This window comes from Pipistrellus kuhlii, unplaced genomic scaffold (genome assembly GCF_014108245.1).
Source record: "Pipistrellus kuhlii isolate mPipKuh1 unplaced genomic scaffold, mPipKuh1.p scaffold_m20_p_1, whole genome shotgun sequence".
In the NCBI taxonomy this organism is placed as follows: domain Eukaryota; kingdom Metazoa; phylum Chordata; class Mammalia; order Chiroptera; family Vespertilionidae; genus Pipistrellus; species Pipistrellus kuhlii.
In genome coordinates, this window is record NW_023425404.1 from 8,268,177 (window position 1) to 8,286,970 (window position 18,794).

At 42.1% G+C, this 18,794-nt stretch overlaps 1 protein-coding gene and 1 pseudogene across 19 annotated transcripts in view; one reads left to right on the forward strand and one right to left on the reverse strand.

The window, feature by feature from the left end:
* The window catches only part of NRXN3 (neurexin 3), a 1,462,974-nt gene that overhangs the window by 500,178 nt on the left and 944,002 nt on the right, over positions 1–18,794 (reverse strand). For 2 of the 19 annotated variants that reach the window (XM_036430035.2, XM_045576633.1), the window contains exon 1: positions 8,301–9,556. The exons of 16 other annotated variants lie outside the window; for them this stretch is intronic. In XM_036430035.2, coding sequence (XP_036285928.1) covers positions 8,301–8,550 — 250 coding nt within the window. In that variant the 5' untranslated portion in view covers positions 8,551–9,556. Of the gene's footprint in view, positions 1–8,300; positions 9,557–18,794 lie in introns of those variants that run through there. One more of the 19 variants, XM_045576517.1, reaches the window with a different exon arrangement.
* LOC118714731 lies at positions 16,544–17,209 on the forward strand (annotated as a pseudogene).

Below are 18,794 nucleotides of genomic sequence, written 5' to 3' on the forward strand. Positions count from 1 at the left end.
TGTGGCACTTCACTCAATCATTAACTCATTTACTCAAAAAACATCTATTGGGTATGATTGTTTGATATGTCTGCTCTTTTTAATTAGTATCTCCTTGGGTCAGAATGGGTTCAGGCAAACTGACAGACATACAAATATTTATTATGAATGGTATACTCTCTTAGACATTTTGGAAAGGTGTGTCAAGCACAGTAATCAGAATGTTTCATTAATTCGTCTATTCTATTCCTGATAAAAGAGCATGCTGGATTTGTTTTTTGACTGTTTCTTGGGATAATGGGTTGGTGGTATAGCAGACAGAACAAGAACCTTGTGGTCAGAACGGGTCTGAATCTTGGCTCTACCACTACATTAGTCAAGTCACTTTAGCTGTCTGAGTCTCACTGCTTTCATTTATGAAATGGCAGTAACCTTATTAATGGCAAAGGTGTGTGGGGTTTAAATGAAATAATACATGTAAAGTCCTGGAAGGGAGCCGGGTGCACAGTTAGCTGTGATAATATGTTGGTGTGTGATCCAGGCAAGCCTCTCAAAACTCCAAATGTAAATAGAAATAACCACTTGGTCTTTATAAATGCATTTGCTATTCTGCCCTGGGCTCCAATAGGGCTAAACACAGCAGAGCTGCTTAAACACAACATAGAGCTCCTTTCTAGTATTAATAAGGTGTGTTTAAATGAAAGCCACGTTCTCCCCCTCTTGGCATGACTCTGTGGTGAAGTTAGATTGTGGGCTTTAGAACATCACAGTGTGTCATTCTTGTACATTATGCTGCTTCTGTTGGAGCGGAAAAGAGAAAAGCGTGGCTTGTGGCTTTGGCATAACTTATTATGACAGCCAAGAAAACAGACCTATAAAGTACTGAAAGACCTGTGGGCTCAGGTTTAAGATACACAGTGGTGTCTTTAAAGACGTACAGCCTGGAAAATCATGCAGATTGAGTGCTGAGAGCCATTTGGAGAGATCATCTAACTCAACCCTCTTATTGCAGAAATGAGGCAAAAATTAAAAAGATAGTTTTCCCCAGCTTAATGTGTTAATTAAGGCATGTACATGCACACTATGCAACACACAGAAAACTACATGTAAAAGAAAAAGAATAGGTTGAGAGATCAATATATCCCACATAATGTCTACATGTAAAAGATTAATACAATTAAAATAATAATTTTATATATAAAGTCACAGGGATCGTCAGGGAAAAAACTAGGAGTAAGATCTATGTCCCAACATAAGTCTTCTCCATAAGAATGCTTTTTTACATTTGGGCTCCACAATGTCAACTCTAAGGATCCCAGCAGCATAATGTGATTCCACTTCCCCTGTAACTCTTGAGTTCTAGTAAGTAAAAGTATCAGAAATGTTATACAAGGAGTTCTCCATTTGCAGATCTGAAAATGATAGTCCTAAAAGACCTGTCTTTTCCTAATATAAACTAGATTATGACTTTTAGTTTTTTAATGGCCACTAGGCATCATATAGGAATGTTTAAATTCTGTACAAGTTTAATAGGAACAAGATCCAATTCTAAATTTCCAAAATGGTCTCAGAATATTTCTTGGAGTCTTAAGATCCTTATAACTTCACCAGATTGCCTAGCTTCTAATCAGTTTGTTATAATTTGTTATTGTAGGCTACCATTTCCTTGGCATGGATTTCTCTATGTTATCAAAAAGCAAAAGTTGATCACATATACAATTTTCTCATAGTGCCATAAACAAGGAAATGCAAGTTAAGGCATTCTCCTTTACATTTCCCTAAAGAAGTAGTGAGTAAATGAAGTAACCCATGGAGGGCAAAAGTGTTACTCAGGTAGGGAAATGAAGGTTAGTATATTTGCATTCTTTTAACTCAAACTACCAACTAGCAAACAGTTAACTCTGAAGCTAAAATTTGTATAAGCAACTGAAAGAATGTCCTCATTGAAATATTTCTTTTAAAGTATTTAATCTCTACACATTGTTTTACAACATACTTGCTCAACTTCCCACACAATTCTGTGACATATGTATGGTATTATTATTGCCAATCTCCATGTAAAAATGAATACCTTGAGTTTTAGTCAAGTCTTGTAACTTATCCAGGTTCACAACTTTCCTAAGTGATAGAAAAAAGATTAAAAAGATCGGGACCTATTTCTCTCAACCAATCCTGTGAATGATGGCTCCCACTCCACCTAACACTACACTACCCATTAGAACTCGTTATCATAATAAATATCTTAAGAAGCACATATTCTTAAAATCATTTTTCAGAAGTATCTGAATACAGAAACAAACAAAACAATCTGTTTCCTTTCCCCAAAGAGTTAAGTGCCGTGCTTGAAATTTATAACTGCAAGGACATTACAATTGCAAGACATTTCTTCAGTCATCTCATCCAAGCCTCATAACCATGTCACAAAGGAGACATGTTTTTGCATATTTATAGTTTAAAATAAGCTTTCACAATATAAAAATCAAACAGAAAAAAATGAAACTGATACATATTTTTTCAGCTGCCAAAACCATAGTTAGCCGGGACTGGTTTGGCTCAGTGGATAGAGCATTGGCCTGTGGACTGAAAGGTCCCAGGTTTGATTCCTGGCAAGGGCATGTACCTTCGTTGTGGGCACATTCCCAGTAGGGGGTGTGCAAGAGGCAGCTGATCAAAGATTCTCTCTCATCGATGTTTCTAACTCTCTATCTCTCTCGTTCTCTCTGTGAAAAATCAATAAAATATATTTTTTAAAAATTAAAAAAACCCATAGTTATTTCTACTTATTTAAACTCTCTTATTCAATGAAAGCTGAGATGTGAAAGGAGTTGGTGGTGTTTGTCTAGGAAAAGAAAATAGTGAGCAACTATAGTTCATAAAGGAAGACCCTGCAAGGGCAGGGATGTCCCTGGCCTGGGATGGCGGCATGTCAAGAAGCGAGAGCTTTAGAATGTGGACATTGGAATCTGTCTGCAGAGCACATGGCTATAGTCAGAATTAGTATACAAGCACATCAAAGTGCAGACTCAGTCACACAAGATCGACTAGAAGGAAAGCAAACACACGTATTAACTGAAGCTGCTGGTGCTGTGTTCTCCATATATACTGTACATCAATAGAATGTTTCCTCTTGAGGCACCACCTTATAAATTTTGTAAATTCCTACCACTGTTCCTGGAGGTTTTATTTTTCCACTGTGGAAGTTTGAGTTCAATAGAGATTCACAGAATGGTTTGATTTTACTTCTTTCCAAATGACAGAGTTTGGGGGGAATAGGTAGGAGAAAAAGTAGTATGGGTGAATTTATGCCCCTTCCAAAAAAATTTATACACTGGAGCCCTAATCCCCAATGCTTCAGATTGTGACTACATTTGGAGATAGTGCCTTTAAAGAGGTGATTAAATAAAATGAGACATTTGGGTGAGCCTTCACCAATCAGACAAGTGTTCTTATGAGAAAAGAAAATATGAACAAACAGGAAAATATCAGAGGTGCATGAAAACTAATGAAAGGCCATGTGAGAACAAAATGAGAAGGTATCACTCTACAAGCGAAGGAGAGAGAGTTCAGAAGAAACCAAATCTATGGACACCATCATCTTGGACTCCTAGCCTTCAGAGCTGTGAGAAAATAAGTTTCTGTGGTTTAAACCACCCAGGCTGTGATTTTATTTAAGGCTGCCCTAACAAATTAATACAGGGATGGAAATATGAATAAGTTAATGGTTTGTGTTCAAACATTTTCTTCCCTCTCAGATGACCCAAGGTCCAGTGAGACAAGCTTTCTGAGATCTGATAAATTCATTCACTAAAATGTAAAATGAAATGTGTTACTTCTTCCAGATTAAAAAAAAAATCAGACAATAAAGGAATAAAATTCTTGCTATGGAATTCCAGCCAGCAATCAGTTTGGTAAAGGTTCTCCAGACCCCAAAAAGTATTGTTTCAATGATCTCGTTTCCTCTCCCTATGATATGGCAGCCCTTGACTTCACCCCAACCAATAATCTGTGTTGAAAGTGCTAAAGAAATTTACCCTACAACATTATAAACTTCCTATGCTGGTTTATTAAGAACATGTTAATTTCCATAGATCACCACTTGCCAGCAAATTTTAGAGAAGAAAAAACAATGCATCTGTAGGAGAAAGAAAAGGAGAAACCAATTTAATTAATTTATCACCAAGGCCAAAGGCATATACATCTTATCATTTTATCTGTCAACCAACACTATGAATTATTCAGCAAACTGAATCCCAAGAAGGAAGGGGGAGAGAAAGTGGTTAGAAAGCAGCTGGTGGAGCAGAAGAAATTGCTCAATAGATCAGAGCAAAACAAGCCCCATGGCTGGGAAAACTTAAGAAGCAGTTGTCTGTGACAATGAATGAGCAGTCTAATTCCTTATAAGGTCCTGGCTGATATGCCACAAGTGGGACTACCATGGCTTCTTCTAAGATGATTTAGATAGGACATATTTCTCCCTCCACAACACACACACATACACACCCTAGTTTCTGAGCAAGAAACTTTCCTGTAAATATATTGTGGTACTTTCCCTTTTAAAGTTAAGTTATGTTCTATATTAGTTCTCCCAAATGTCTGGAGAAGAAAGTCTTATATTATGTAGGATAAAATGCAAGACACATACTAGACCCAGGATCCTTAGAGAACTCTGTTTTCTAAACTCTAAGTATGAAAGCATTATTTTTAGACAGATGGACATTGGATTTCTTAAAGGCAAGAGAGAGGAAAAAAAATATACAAACCTCCCAAGGTCAGTAAACAAATGTATTTTAGTATTTATGTGTCCCATACCACTAAACTACTTAGGAGTTTTGATAAGCATGATAGGCATGAGATTTAAGTATGGCAATAAAGTTAAGGATAAAAAATACCTGTAGGGAATATCTGGAATAACAGAAAAATATAAATCTTTGTTTTATAAAAGAATAATTTATATTAATTAATATAATTTATATTAATTAATATATCTGGGTTTCCCCCACCCCTCTATATTTTAAATGACAGAAGCACTTATTTTAAATGATCAAAATACTTCTGGAATTCTCCCTAGCTGAACACCACAACATCTCATTTAGTTTTATATTCTTAGCAAATATCACAGATTGGAACATAGTAAATACACAAGGCTGATTGAATGACTATTGAATAGATCACAAAATAAAGTAGGGAACCTCAGAGAAGGGGAGAAGTTTACCAGATTCCAGTTAAGAGGAGACTTAATTCTCTCCTGAGACACAGTCCTAACCTGATACTATTTTGTGGTGCCCCATGCAGGTGTGAGTTTGTCTCCCCAACCCATATAGGAGCTCACCCTTCTCTAGGGTGCCCTGGATAAAGAGTGTAGGCAAATATATACATAATTATCTAAAAATTGCAACCAAGTCTGGGCAAATGCTGTTTGGAGAATTTCTGTTTATTTTATCTGACTTAGTGTAAATCCCACTACAAGGCAGAATGGTTTGGAAGAGGGTATATGAGTGTGTGTGTGTGTGTGTGTGTGTGTGTGTGTGTGTGGCAACAACTGACTAAAAGGGTAACTCTGAGGATTTGTCTTCTCAGGAAATGGGCAAGAGGAACAGAAAACAAACAAAATCTCCCTTCAGTCAAAAGAAAGTTCTTGGACTCATGCCTCTAGTGTTTAATTTTATGCCAGAACAAAGGGCATTTACTTCTTCACAGACAATGGAGACTGCTGCTTTTAACTCTGGAACAAGGTTGGCAAAAAACTATTAGCAACAACCATTAGCCTCCTACCACCACCTCCTTCCAAAACATTTTTAAAAACAATTGCTATCAGCTAAGTCTTTGTCTTTGACTAGGGGTCTAGCAAGTGTATTTCCAGAAAGAATGAGAAGCAAGTTAGCAAAGCACTGAGGGGGGTCTACTAGCCCTTTCATGACTCAAAAGGTCTCAGTTTGGAAGGGGAACTGGAATCAAAGGTTTTTGATAACTGCTTCTCTTGATTTCCACCTCAAAAGCATTAATTAAATATGAAAGAAGCCTACCTAATATAGATGTAGTCAGTCTCCAAGCCTAAATCAATGGGATGGGTGGGACTTTAGGATTGAAAAGTTGAATTCATGAGCTTTTCTATTTTAGCCATGCAGACCCCTGAGGAGTTTACTGCATCTTATAGCTCTGATGGATCTGGGGGTCTTTGCTGGGATCTCTAGTCATTTACTTGCTTTGTTCTTCCTTTCCATCATACTGGATCTTATCAGATGCAGGGTAATGAGAAACCAGATTGGGAACCAGTCAAAAAGATTTAGAAGGTACTGAGCAAATGGATACTTGGAAAAGTGAATTAAATAGAGAACAGTGTTTAACCTTTGCAAGACTCAACACCTTTAGGACAGGAGGAGGGAGAAGGGGGAAAGAGAGAAAGGAAAAGGAGGGGGGGGGAAGGAGAGAGAGAGAGAGAGAGAGAGAGAGAGAGAGAGAGAGAGAGAGAGAGAGAGAGAGAGAGAAAAGAAAGAAAGAAAGAAAGAAAGAAAGAAAGAAAGAAAGAAAGAAAGAAAGAAAGAAAGACAGACAGACAGACAGAAAGAAAGAAAGAAAGAAAGAAAGAAAGACAGACTTGAGAAATTTAGGAACCCCTGGGAAGTAGAGCTCTGCAAATTCCATCACTTAACTCCTAGCTGTTTTTAACCCTTTATGTCCTGAACAGGGAACATCCAGACCCTGCCAGCCTCTAGTTTCTAAGCATAATCTTCACCCTGCTGATCATTTACAAAATTTGGCTAATTATTGCTGAGTGTTTCCATGTTTAAGTAAGGCTCTTAGTAAAAATCTGTCTGGCTTCCTTCACCCCACACTTCTCTCCTTTTCTTTCCCACTCTACAATCTCATCTCTACTCCCAGTCCCTCTTCCCCTTTGGAGCTAACAGTTTCCATTATCAATGAAATTGCTTTTGTTTTTTGGTGGTTGTGTTTCTTTTCTTTCCCAGGTTTTGTTTGTTTGTTTGTTTGTTTGGGGAGGAGAGGCTGCTGTGATTTTTAAAGAAAGCCTACATCAGCTCCAGCAGGAGTCACAGAGAAAACAGCAACCAGATCAAGATCAAGCATTCCCTCCTCCCCACCACCCCCCTCCAAGCTCTGAGCTGTTTGACAACTCCATCAAATGAAATTTAAAGGGAGAGCCAGAAAGAACCAGAATACGTGCTGGCATTTTCTCAATGTGTTTCCACTAAAAACTACAGACAGCACAGAGCAGAAGCCCAGGGCTAGGAGGCAGCGGGAAGAACTGATGTTCCCAATGGGGTCTGCATGCTATAGGTCTTCAAAATATAAGCTAGGGCAGGGGACCTCTGGTGCATTCACTCCCGCAGCTCCTTGGAGGGCTGCTCCTGTAGCCAGGCTCTGTGATTCCTACTCTCCTCGCATTCGGAGTGGAGTGTATAGTAAACAAATAATGAAGCTCTCTCCTTTAGAACATTTTACTACAGCAAGCTCCTACCTTAGAGGCAGACATCACCTTTTCCAAGGCAGCCTGCACAGAGCTGAATATATGTTTTAAAAGCCACAGATCTCTTCTTTCAATAGCTATGAAAGGATGATTTCGAGCAGAACACATCAGACATGCACTGTTAAAACAATATCACCCATGCTACCCTCAAGTGAAATAGCATTTGCATAAACGGTGGATTCAAAGTTCCTATAATTTACACTTGGGTCAATTATAAATTAGATACACAGTTTTTATGATAGCTACTCTTTCAACCAAACATGTGGACAAACCTAAAGCTGCCCAAATAAACAATAATGGCCACTTGTTATTAATTATATTTTCTGCCTTCAGCTACTCTTCCCCTCCTCATGACCTTAACCACACAGACCACTTTCTAGCAGTTCAAACAACTTCTAGCTGAATCCCTAAGAATTCTTCCTATCTGCTATTTCCCCATGACTAGCTCCCAAAGGAGAAGGGTGAAAGCAAGGTGAATGAATGAATTCTCAAAGTGCAGCACTGGGGATTTATCTGATAAGTTGCCTACCATCCTGTGGGAGGGAGTCGGAGAGGGTGGGAGGTTGCAAAGGGGAGAGAACGTGGTGTTGGTGCAGGATGGGTTAGGGAGCTAAGGAGAGGAGAATCCATTAGAGGAAATTGGGGGGTGGGGGCAGAAAGCATTAGCATTAGTCTTTAAGGGGAAACTGGTCATTTTCTTCCCTCATGCACATGTAATGCTTTTCACCACTTAGAATGCCATTTTTCACTCTCTTCCCACCCTTGACATTATCTAAAAGGTGAAAGGGTTAAGGAATGGCTATGCCCCATTAAAAGGATAAAGAGCAGAAAGACCCACCGTGCCCTCCTCGCAGGGAAACTGGGGAGCGATAGATAGAAATAGGCACTGAGTGATGCTTGCTGCCATGGAAATGGTGCTCGTGCTGAGAGTGAGACCCCGGCGAGGAAGAGGAGGAGGAGGAGGAGGAAGCTACATTAGAGGAACTCCACACGGAGCTGATGATACATCCCCAGAAGAGGGACCAGATCCCAAGCGTCCAGGCCGGCCGGCGAGGAGGGCTCCGTCTTGGGTGGATTCTCAGGTGCATGGTCAACGCACTGGACCACTACAGATGGGCAGTTTGAATCCCAGCCAGTGAGGAATAATGAAGTTCATGATGCCCAGGGGCCCATCATAGCAGGAGGAAGACTTGCCCAAATTGCGGAAAGAGGGAAGGAATAAGCACTTTCAAGGCAGGTGATGAATCAGTTAAAAAAAAAAAAAAAAAAGTAAGATAGAAGGCAAAAGCCCCTGCTTCCCAGGGGCTTAAATTTAGGACGCCAAAGTCCACGCGGGTAGAGCAGCCCTCCTAGGGAGCCCGGTAATGCCCAACATGTCAGGGCAGGCGCTGGGCTTCCTCCTGATCTCTAGGCAACTCAAATCTGATGACTTAAATGCCCGTTCCTAGAAGCCACATAGAGGAAAGGTGGAAATGAAGGAAGAAGAGGAGGTGGCAGGACACCCAAGTAGGTTCAGGTTAGTTTATCCCAACATCCAAGCAGTTTGAAGATTTTTCCCCTCTCTCTTTTCCACTTCCATGCGGTGCAATGCAGAAGTGCCCGGCAAAAGGGGGCTGCAGGTGGAGAGTTCTTCACCCGTTTGTAGTTGCCTTGGCTGAAGGGCAGGGAGGCTGTTAACCCTGCACTTTCTGGAAGAGCTCGGCGGAGCCTCCGCTGGCTTCCCGGGTTTAGCAGCAGCAGCAGCAGCCTCAGCAGCGGCAGCAGCAGCCACCGGAGGAAGAGAATGAGGAGGACTGGAGGGAAAGAGGAAAGCCAGAGGAACCCAGCGCAGAGCAGCCACCCAAACCAACGTGGCACGGGGCTGAGAGAGGTGGGTGGCGAGCAGGGAGAGCAGGAGAGGAGGTGCCCGAGGGCGGCAGAGGTGGCCGGAGGCGGGCGGGCGCCTGCGAAGTGAGCAGAACTGGGAGGCACAGGTGAAGTGAAGCGGAGAGTTGGGGAGCCAAATTCACAAATGGGCAAGTCATATGCAAATCGCGCACTCCTGAGAGCAAATCAGCACAGCCCGAGCGCTCTGCCGAGGGACTGGCTGGCTCCGGAGGAAGGAGGGGTGAGCGCCCGGAATCCCAGCCCTCCCCATTCAAGTACCAGAGCTAGTCTACACCTCAAGCCTCTGGGCACACACCGCCCCTACTCACACCCGCTGCTGCGCTTTGCTTCCCTCCCAGCACAGTGAGCGCAAGCCTGTGAGTGTGCAAGAGACTGAGAGACAGAGGGACACTGAGCCATTTTATCACCCCTTCCTCCTCCTCTCCCAAGCACCTGAAGTCAAACTCTCAGATCAAGGCACCTTTTACAATTGTGAAAGAAAAACGCAGGCAAAGCTGAGGCTAAAGTAGCCCCAAATAGAAATAAATACAAATCCCCTGAGTCAGCAGGAGCCAAGCTCTGTAATAGGCTACAGGCAATGGTGCCCCCTTCGCGCTCCCTCCCTGCCTGGTGGTCAGCACCTTGGTCAGCACCCTGTAGCCACTCTCCATGCAGATGCCTCTCCAGGGGTTAAAATAAGACTCCAAACCTAGGAGCAAATGGTGGGAACTTTTCACCTTCTCTCTGGACTATGGAGGGTGAGTGGTTTGGAAAAGGTAGCTTCCAACCAGGTGGACAGGAAGTGCCTGGCATTCAGGAACCAGAGGTTAGGGTCCTAGATGACTGTCCTGGTCAAAGAATTTCAGAAGGGGTGATGGCTGAGTCTTCTGGAATCTGTCTAGGACTTTCCTCAGAGACAATGCCCCAGATGGGTAAATCTCCCGGGCCTCCAAGGCACTGGGCAGCAAAGAAAGCACAGCTTTTCCATCCAGGCTGAACCTGCAGGGGAGAGCAGGAGTTGCAGAGAAATGCTTGGTGCTCCTGTCCCTGCCATCTGTGACTCCAAGAGGAAGCTGACCAGGGTTCTGACAGGGAACAGTGACATTCTGGACAGGTGGCTTCCACCTCACCCCACCTGCTTCCTGCTACTCCATCTGATGTGCTGTAGGCAAAAACACAACAGGCAGCTCTGCTAGACCAGGGAGCTTGTTAGCTTTGACTCCTTCCTTCACAGTCACCTAGGCCAATTATATTTTTAGAAGGGGTGAGGTAAGTAAATTATATATATGATATATATATATATATATATATATATATATATATATATATATATAGATAGAGAGAGAGAGAGAGAATTTCGGTGACATTTCTTTTTTTAAAGGAGCTTATAACACCTATTATAGTCCTGCTCTCAAGGGCATTTCAAACCCTGTAATTAAGAATAAAGAACGGGGGTTAAGAAAGTCCTATTTATCCTTGGGACACCCCAAAGGTGGACTAAGGAAGTTAGCATCATGTGTCTTTCTAACAGATAAAGATACCAAACCTATAGATGTTTTGTCTTCAGGTTTTGTCTTGGTATTTTGTCTTCAAATACTAAGTCCATTTCAAATTTATGATGATGACTTGGGATTCTGGTCTGAACTCAATGTTCTCCCAAGGCCCATGTTTTCATTGGTAAATGCTGCAGAGTCATCCAAACTTCTCTGGTTCTCAGCTGTAAGTGAATCTTCAGGGGATCCATCCAGGATCCCTCATTCAATGTCTTTCATGCCCTTGGGTGGCAGCCAATAAATGTTATGTCTTAAACTAACGTCATGAACCTAGAAACACCACAGCAAGCAACACGAGTGGCTTATGGAGACTCGATTGAAACCTCAGTATGTATCTTGTTCTGTAAAATGTGGATAATGCTTTCCTCATGGGGTTATCGGGAGTTTTAAATGAGATAACATATATACTGCATCTGGCACAGCACCTGACAAAAAGTGGCAGTTCTCGTTGTTCAATAAGAAATAAGCTAAAATTCCAAGAAGGTTAATAGATGTTTAGGGTCTTACTAGAAACCCAGTGCACAAAATCCGTGCACGGGTAGCATTCCTAGGCCTGGCCGGCAATCAGGGCTGATATGTCTGGTGACCGGCGGGGTGATCTGGGGCCCCTGCTGGCACCCACCTTGGCCAGCCTGAAGCCACCCATTCACTGGCCTCACCCCCTGCTGCTGCCTCCAGTCACCTCCTTTTGCAGGGCAACCAGTGGGGTGATCAGGGGCCCCTGCTGGCATCCTCCTTGTCTGGCCTTGGGCCTGCAGACTGGGGGCAGCTCCTGTATTGAATGTCTGCCCCCTGGTGGTCAGTGCCCATCATAGTGTCTGATCATTTTGCTGTTTGGTCAATTTGCATATTAGGCTTTTATTATATAGTATTGGTAGAAAAGTCAGGAGAGAAATTCTTATCTTAAGCATCCTCCCTTAAGGTAGATTCAATCCAACACCCCTTTTGTCGTCTACCTGGAGTCCCACTCCATATCAGACTCATTCAAACTATGTAACATTGTCTTAAGAGAACTTAAATGACTTGGCTTATGTTTAATTTGTCTTATTCCCTACCATATCTTCTGTATGTTGCAGAATGGGTAGCACATAGTAGAATCTCAGTAAATATTTGCTCAATTAATGAAGCCAATGAATTAACCGTCAGTCTCATATTCATATGTTCTTATATCATCAAGTTTCACTGATGCATTTATCTGCCTTTAGTGACATCCATCCTCAGAGACACACATTCCCATAATTGATAAGTTGACCACGTATCCAAATAACCTTGTCATTCTTTCCTAAATTGGTGCTGAGTGTTGAAGCCTTTCTCTGACTTTGTCCTAGAGAAATATGGGAAGGTTTGCCGGACCTTGCAATTAATTCTCTGCCAAGCAACAAAGTGAAAATAAATCCTTAATGCAGTACAAAATCTGGAAATGCTGCTGGCTTGTCATGGCTGGAGCTATTCATTTCACTTGTCATACTTATAATTTATTTATTTACTTTTTTGCAAAATGTCAAAAGAAGTAGCTAAGAATTCCAGGAAGGCTAATTCCATTTGGGGACCTAGATGAATACTGAAAAAACTTATCAGAGGGCAAATATGAGACTGGTTAATTTTTCTTCTTTCACTCCAAAGAGATAATCCACAGTTCTTCTGATACAATATATGTCCTTCTCCATTTAATACATTGATGATTTCTTTTTTTTATTTCTTATCCCTCTAGTCTCTTCCTCTAGTCAGCACATTCCTACCTTGATTTCTTTTCCTAATTCACATTCTTCTCAGGTCTATTAGAGTTTATAACAGCATGCATTATTATATATAATAAGGATTCATCATCAGTGGGGTTCCACAGCCTAGCTTGAGCCCACTCACAGTCCAGGACCTCAGGGATGCCAGACTGTCAGTTCTGAGATCCTTTGAGGGATTTAGCAGTGTGCAAAGTGGAGCTGGAGCCTGGGCAGGGTGCTGTGTAGCTCCCACTCATCCTGGCACCACTGTGCCTGCTGCTGCTCAGTAGCCTCCATAGCTGTGCTCATCAGCCTTGAGCCTGGCTTATGGCTGAGCAGTGCTCCCACTGTGGGAGCGCACTGACCACCAGGGGGAAGCTCCTGTATTGAATGTCTGCCCCCTGGTGGTCATTGCATATCATAGTGATAGGTAATGATTGATTAGGCTTTTATATATATATATATATATATATATATATATATATATATATATATATATATATATATATATATATACAAGTGGCCTGGTACATGAAAGGCTGTGCACTCGGGGAGTCCCTCAGCACAGCCTGCACCCTCTCACAGTCCAGGACCCCTTGGGGGATGTCCACCTGCTGGCTTAGGCCTACTTCTGGGGAAATTGGGACAAAGCTGGAAGTCAGGCATCCTCTGGCAGCCCGGGAGCCCTCAGGGGATTGTCTCAATCAGACATTCTTAGTGCTTCTGAGCAGGTGGGAGAGGCTTTCACCATCGCTGCTGCACTTGCAGCTGTCAGCCTGGCTTGTGGTTGTAGGAGCACACTGACTATCAGGGGGCAGCTCCTGCATTGAGTATCTGCCCCCTGGTGGCAAGTGCACATCATAGCAACTGGTCATTCTCAGTTGTTCTGCTGTTAGGGTCAATTTGCATATTACCCTTTTACTATATAGGGTTAGATTTTAAACTCCAGTGATACCTTCTAAACACTGTCTGCACCTAGGGGTAGCTGAACAGAATTCCTCATCAGCCACACTAGCACCAACAGCTGCCTCTTCTCTCCTGAGTTGTCCCTACTAGGTCCTGGAGTGAGAACACTTGGAAATGAAGCACACAGCTGCAGGATGAAGATGAAAACCCACTTTTAAGACAGAAAAGAAGAACAATAGATATAGAAGCATTATGCTCAACACAGACTTAAAACAGAAGGACAAAAAATTTCACAGGAACAACCATGCGCAGGTCCACTTGGATAAACCTCCATGATATCCTAACCAGACTCTGTGGAACTTGCAGTTTCTGAATGGAATGCAGTTTAAACAAACAAACAAAAACCTGTAACTGGGATTTAGCTGGTTAATAGCTGGGTTTCTCTATTATTCCAGACTTCAGAATTTGGGATTATAGATCTCTTCCCCTGCTTTTAAAAACTTCCCCCTCCTCCCCACCTTCCAGGAAACTGTTCCAAAGTGAGGTAGAAGAATATGTACTTATCTGAGCCTCTTTGTCTTTCTTTGGTCTGTATTTCTGCTATTAAGTAGCCTGAAGAATCTTTTGGTTTCTACAGTAAGCCTCGTGATAGTACTTAATGGTATCAGGTGCCAGGAACCTAATGTGAAGTTGCCCTGTCAGTCTCTACAATACATTTTGTCCCTGCATATGCCTTTTCTCACCTGTGCAGACACTGACTTTCCACCTCACTGCCAACAGTAGACACCTGTCACATTGTTTGTCACAGACACATCTAAAATGACTGTGCAGACACAGAAAGCGTCGAGCAGTCTGTGTCTATATAAACTCTAAATTCTTAGGTGAGGGCCATCTTTTTCTAAATACAAGGTGTAGATATCCTTATTTTCTCTCTCTCTCTGCAGAGTTCCAATGGTAAGTGTGGAAAGGAAGAAGAAGAAGAAGAAGAAGAAGAAGAAGAAGAAGAAGAAGAAGAAGAAGAAGAAGAAGAAATAAAACAACAACAACTAAACTCTCATAATGTGAAGTGAAATAAAAATCCTGAAAAAATACAGGTGACTGTTAACACAACTATAAATACTAGTATACCCACCGGTTCCTGGAACACTATAAAATAGTCAAACTTTGCTTTAGTATAGTCAGTAGATTTATTTATAGCTACATAACTCATCCCTCTGCTTATTTATTTAAGAAAGCCATCCTGTAAAAAGTAGATTTTGATTATATTTTCCATTTGGGGGCATAAAAAGGTAGCTTTATTCTTTTAAGCATCACCCCTACATGTACTAGTATTTGATTTTTTAAAAGACAATGATGTCCCCATATAACTTTATAGTTTAGGAAATGTACATATTGCTTCTGCTCCTTTAACTTATGCCTCTTATAGTTTGTCCTCCTTGTGCCTAAAATGGAGATATCAGGTGTTTGGATGTTGAAAAAAAATCTCTTTTAGGAAATTTTTGAAATCACTAGAATTTTAATCAGTGGGGATGGAATGTCCATTTCCTTGGAATAATACATTTCTACAAAGATTGGGAAAAATATGCAATGTTCCTGTGTAAGCCTTAACCTGCTTCCTCTGAAGTCCAAGTATAATTAATGTATCTTGGAAGAAAATATTCTTTTTACTCCCAACTGCTCACCTGCCTACGTGCCTGATTGCTTGTAACCACTTCTGCATGTCAGCCTGATCACCCCCTAACCACTCTACTGCCAGCCTGATTGATGCGTAACTGCTCCCCTCCCAGCCTGTTTGCCCCTAACTACCCTCCCCTCCAGGTCTCGATACCCCTAACTGCTCTCTCCTGCAGGCCTGATTACCCCTAACTGCTCTCGCCTGCAGGCCTGGACCCCACCCCACCCCCGCAACTGCTCTTCCCTGCAGGCCTGGATCCTACCCAACTGCCCTTCTCTTCAGGCACTCCCAACTTCCCTCCTCTGCCAGCCTGGTCATGCCTAACTGCCCTCCCTTTTATGCTTGATTGCTCCCAACTGCCCTGCCTTGCAGGCCTGGTCCCTCCCAACTGCCCTCTCCTGCTGGACATCTTGTGGTAGCCATCTTGTGTCCACATGGGGGCAAGATCTTTGACCACATGAGGGCAGCCACCTTGTCTGTTGGAGTGATGCTCAATCTGCATATTACTCTTTTTTTAGATAGGATAGAGGCCTTGTGCATGGGAGGGGGCTAGCTTGTTTGCCCTGAAGTTGTCCCAGATCAGAGTGGGGGTTCCCTTGGGGTGTGGGGTGGCCTGGGAGAGGGGCCTGTGGTGGTTTGCAGGCCGGCCACACCCCTGGCAACCCAAGCAGAGGCCCTGATATCTGAGATTTATGTATCTTCTACAATTAAAACTTTGAAGCCTGGAGTGGAGCCAAGCCCACTGCTTGCTCCATGGCTGCCATCATTTGTTTGGATTTGTTTACCTTCTATAATTGAAATTGTAGCCTTGAGTGGAGGCCTCGGTTGGCAAGGGCAGGCAGAAAGCTTGGCTTCCTCCCTTGCTGGGGAAACACAAGCCTCCCTCCTCCTCTCTATGGCTATAACCATCTTGATTGGGTTTATTTGCATACTCGCTCTGATTGGCTGGTGGGCATGGCTGGTGGTGTAGCAGAGGTATGGTCAATTTGCATATTACTCTTCTATTAGATAGGATAATATCTCACACCTGTCAGAATGACTATCATCAACAAAATCAACAAATGACAAGTGCTGGGGAGGATGCAGAGAAAGAGGAACCCTCATGCACTGCTGGTGGGAATGCAGACTGGTGCAGCCACTGTTGAGAACAGTATGGAGTTTCCTCAAAAAACTAAAAAACAGAACTCTCATTTGACCGAGTAATCCCACTTCTAGGAATATATCCCAAGAAACTAGAAACACCAATCATAATGTATATGTGCACCCCTATGTTCATAGCAGCACAATTTATAATAGCTAAGATTTGGAAACAGCCTAAGTGCCCATGAGCAAATGACTGGATTAAAAAACTGTCAAAGATTCTGAACACTGGCACCTTAGCAGGCAGCTGTAGCCTAAGATCAAGGGCAGCCCACTCCCTCCTGGTCTTTCTTTCCTTCCCAGTGATCAGCATGAAAACCTTCAGTCCAGTGAGGTCCATTAGGAAAAACAGCCTTTCAGACCACAGCCTGGGAATCTCCTGCAGCAAAACTTTGGTGGATGACCTGATGAGCCTTGCTGTACATGAATGACTGCGACTGTAAGCTCAAGGAGCTGGTGCCTAGCATCCCCCAGAACAAGAAAGTGAGCAAAATGGAAATCCTGCAGCACATCATTGACTACATCTTGTAATACAGATTGCCCTGGACTCGCAACCCACCATTGTCAGTGGCCCAGGCAGAGCCAGTCATCCTAGATGCCGCTAACCACTTTGAACACGGACATGAACATCCTGTCTCTGCAGGCTTCTGAATTCCCTTTTGAGTTCATGTCAGAGGACAGCAAAGTGCTCTGTAGCTGAGTATGGTGGCCAGGACTTTTTTTCTTCGCTTTGCACAACAACAAATCCACAGGAACTTATTTTTCAAACTCTCACAAGGAGGACAGTGCATTGAATGGGCCTTTTTAAAACATGGAAGCAAGACTCAGAAGGATCAAACCTCTGCCCCAGAGTGTGTTTCTGGCCTGGACTGTGAAAGTAGTTATTTATAAAATAAAATTAAAAAATACTTTTCAATGCCCTTTCTGAAGTCAGAAGGTTTCTTTATATACTCTCCCCAACATAGGGAGCAAACACTTTAAAATCACAAGGAGGTGCCTAATTTCAGCAGACTTTGCCTTTTATTCAAAGGTACAATTTAGAAATTAAACATAGTTTGTGTTCACTATCTGATAATGGGAAAGGAAACCTAGGGTTACATTAAATTGGTGGATAATCCACAATAAATCCCATATCCAGATAACATACTGATGTTCATAAAACTGTTGATATTAGGAAATAAAAAAAAATAGGTTAATTGCCTGTGTTCCCGTCAAAAACCACAGCAAAGCTCTCTTTATCTCAGAAGTTACTCCCTTTCTATTGTAGGTCAGACCGAGTCCCCAGAACATTGACATCATTCTTGTTATTGTTTTCTGAATAGAGATGTTCATTTCCTGAGAGTGCCAGTCTTCTGCTTTAAATTGATACTAAGTGCTACCAATATGCTCTCTGACTTTTGATGCTCTCCATGAAAGTCCTGGAAACAAGATTCAAAAAAATAACTTTGTATGAGCAATACCATCAGTTACAACACTATTATAAGCTATAAAAGAGAGAAAGAGAGAGAGAGAGAGAGAGAGAGAGAGAGAGAGAGAGAGAGAGAGAGAGAGAAGCCACAAGGCATGTATACATAACTTGAAGCCAAAGAGAATCAGAAGGCTTCTAAAAAGTTATACTAGAAGAAAAAACATATTTTTGTCCTGTCAAACCAAGTTTTAAACTAATGAAGAGAGAACTCTATTGTGTATGATCTCCAATTATTTAACATGGTGTTGTTGATAAGTGTAATGTCATCCTATATTAAAAATGGAAATATCTGGATTTTAATTCTTGGCTCTGACATTAATTGTCAGACATTAGGCAACTCACTTAAAACATAGACGATCTCATATAGATTCTCAGTGTCTATTTTAATTTAAATTTTTACAATAGAAGCTGAGACTAACAAGCTGCACAACTTTGGAATAATAATACCTGCTGGCAAGCTTGCACCTACCGCTTATTTTCCCTGCTGTACTTCTCTCCTGCCAGGCTTGGCCAACCACCCACCTGTTAATTTCAAGCAAATGAATGTAGATAACAAGGTATTTCCTGTGGATTCCTGGAATTCAAGAAGAGAATTTAGAAGGGTTTGTATAAGAGGGATGGAGGGCAGCAGTCATCAGCAGCATATATCTTTGCCCAATTCAAGCAGAGAGTGAGCCATTAATTCCAAGGGAGGGCACAAGGGGGGAGTAAAACATCCCAGAGAGATTCACCATGCTTGATAGATGTAATTTCCTGAAATGTATACCTTGTTGGTGTTCAAAAGATGAACAGAGAAAGGTCAGTGCATCAAATGAGAGAGAGAGAAGGACAAAAGGACAGTGAGTTGCAGGCCAGCACTGCCTATTCTAGGAGGGTCTGAAATACCACTAGAACAGCCTTGACTCATTACTGAGTAAATTAAACAGCCACAGAAGCCAACCTTTAGGAATAACATCATCCAGCAAATTTTTGAATCATCGTCTCCTTGACCATCTCTCATTCTTAG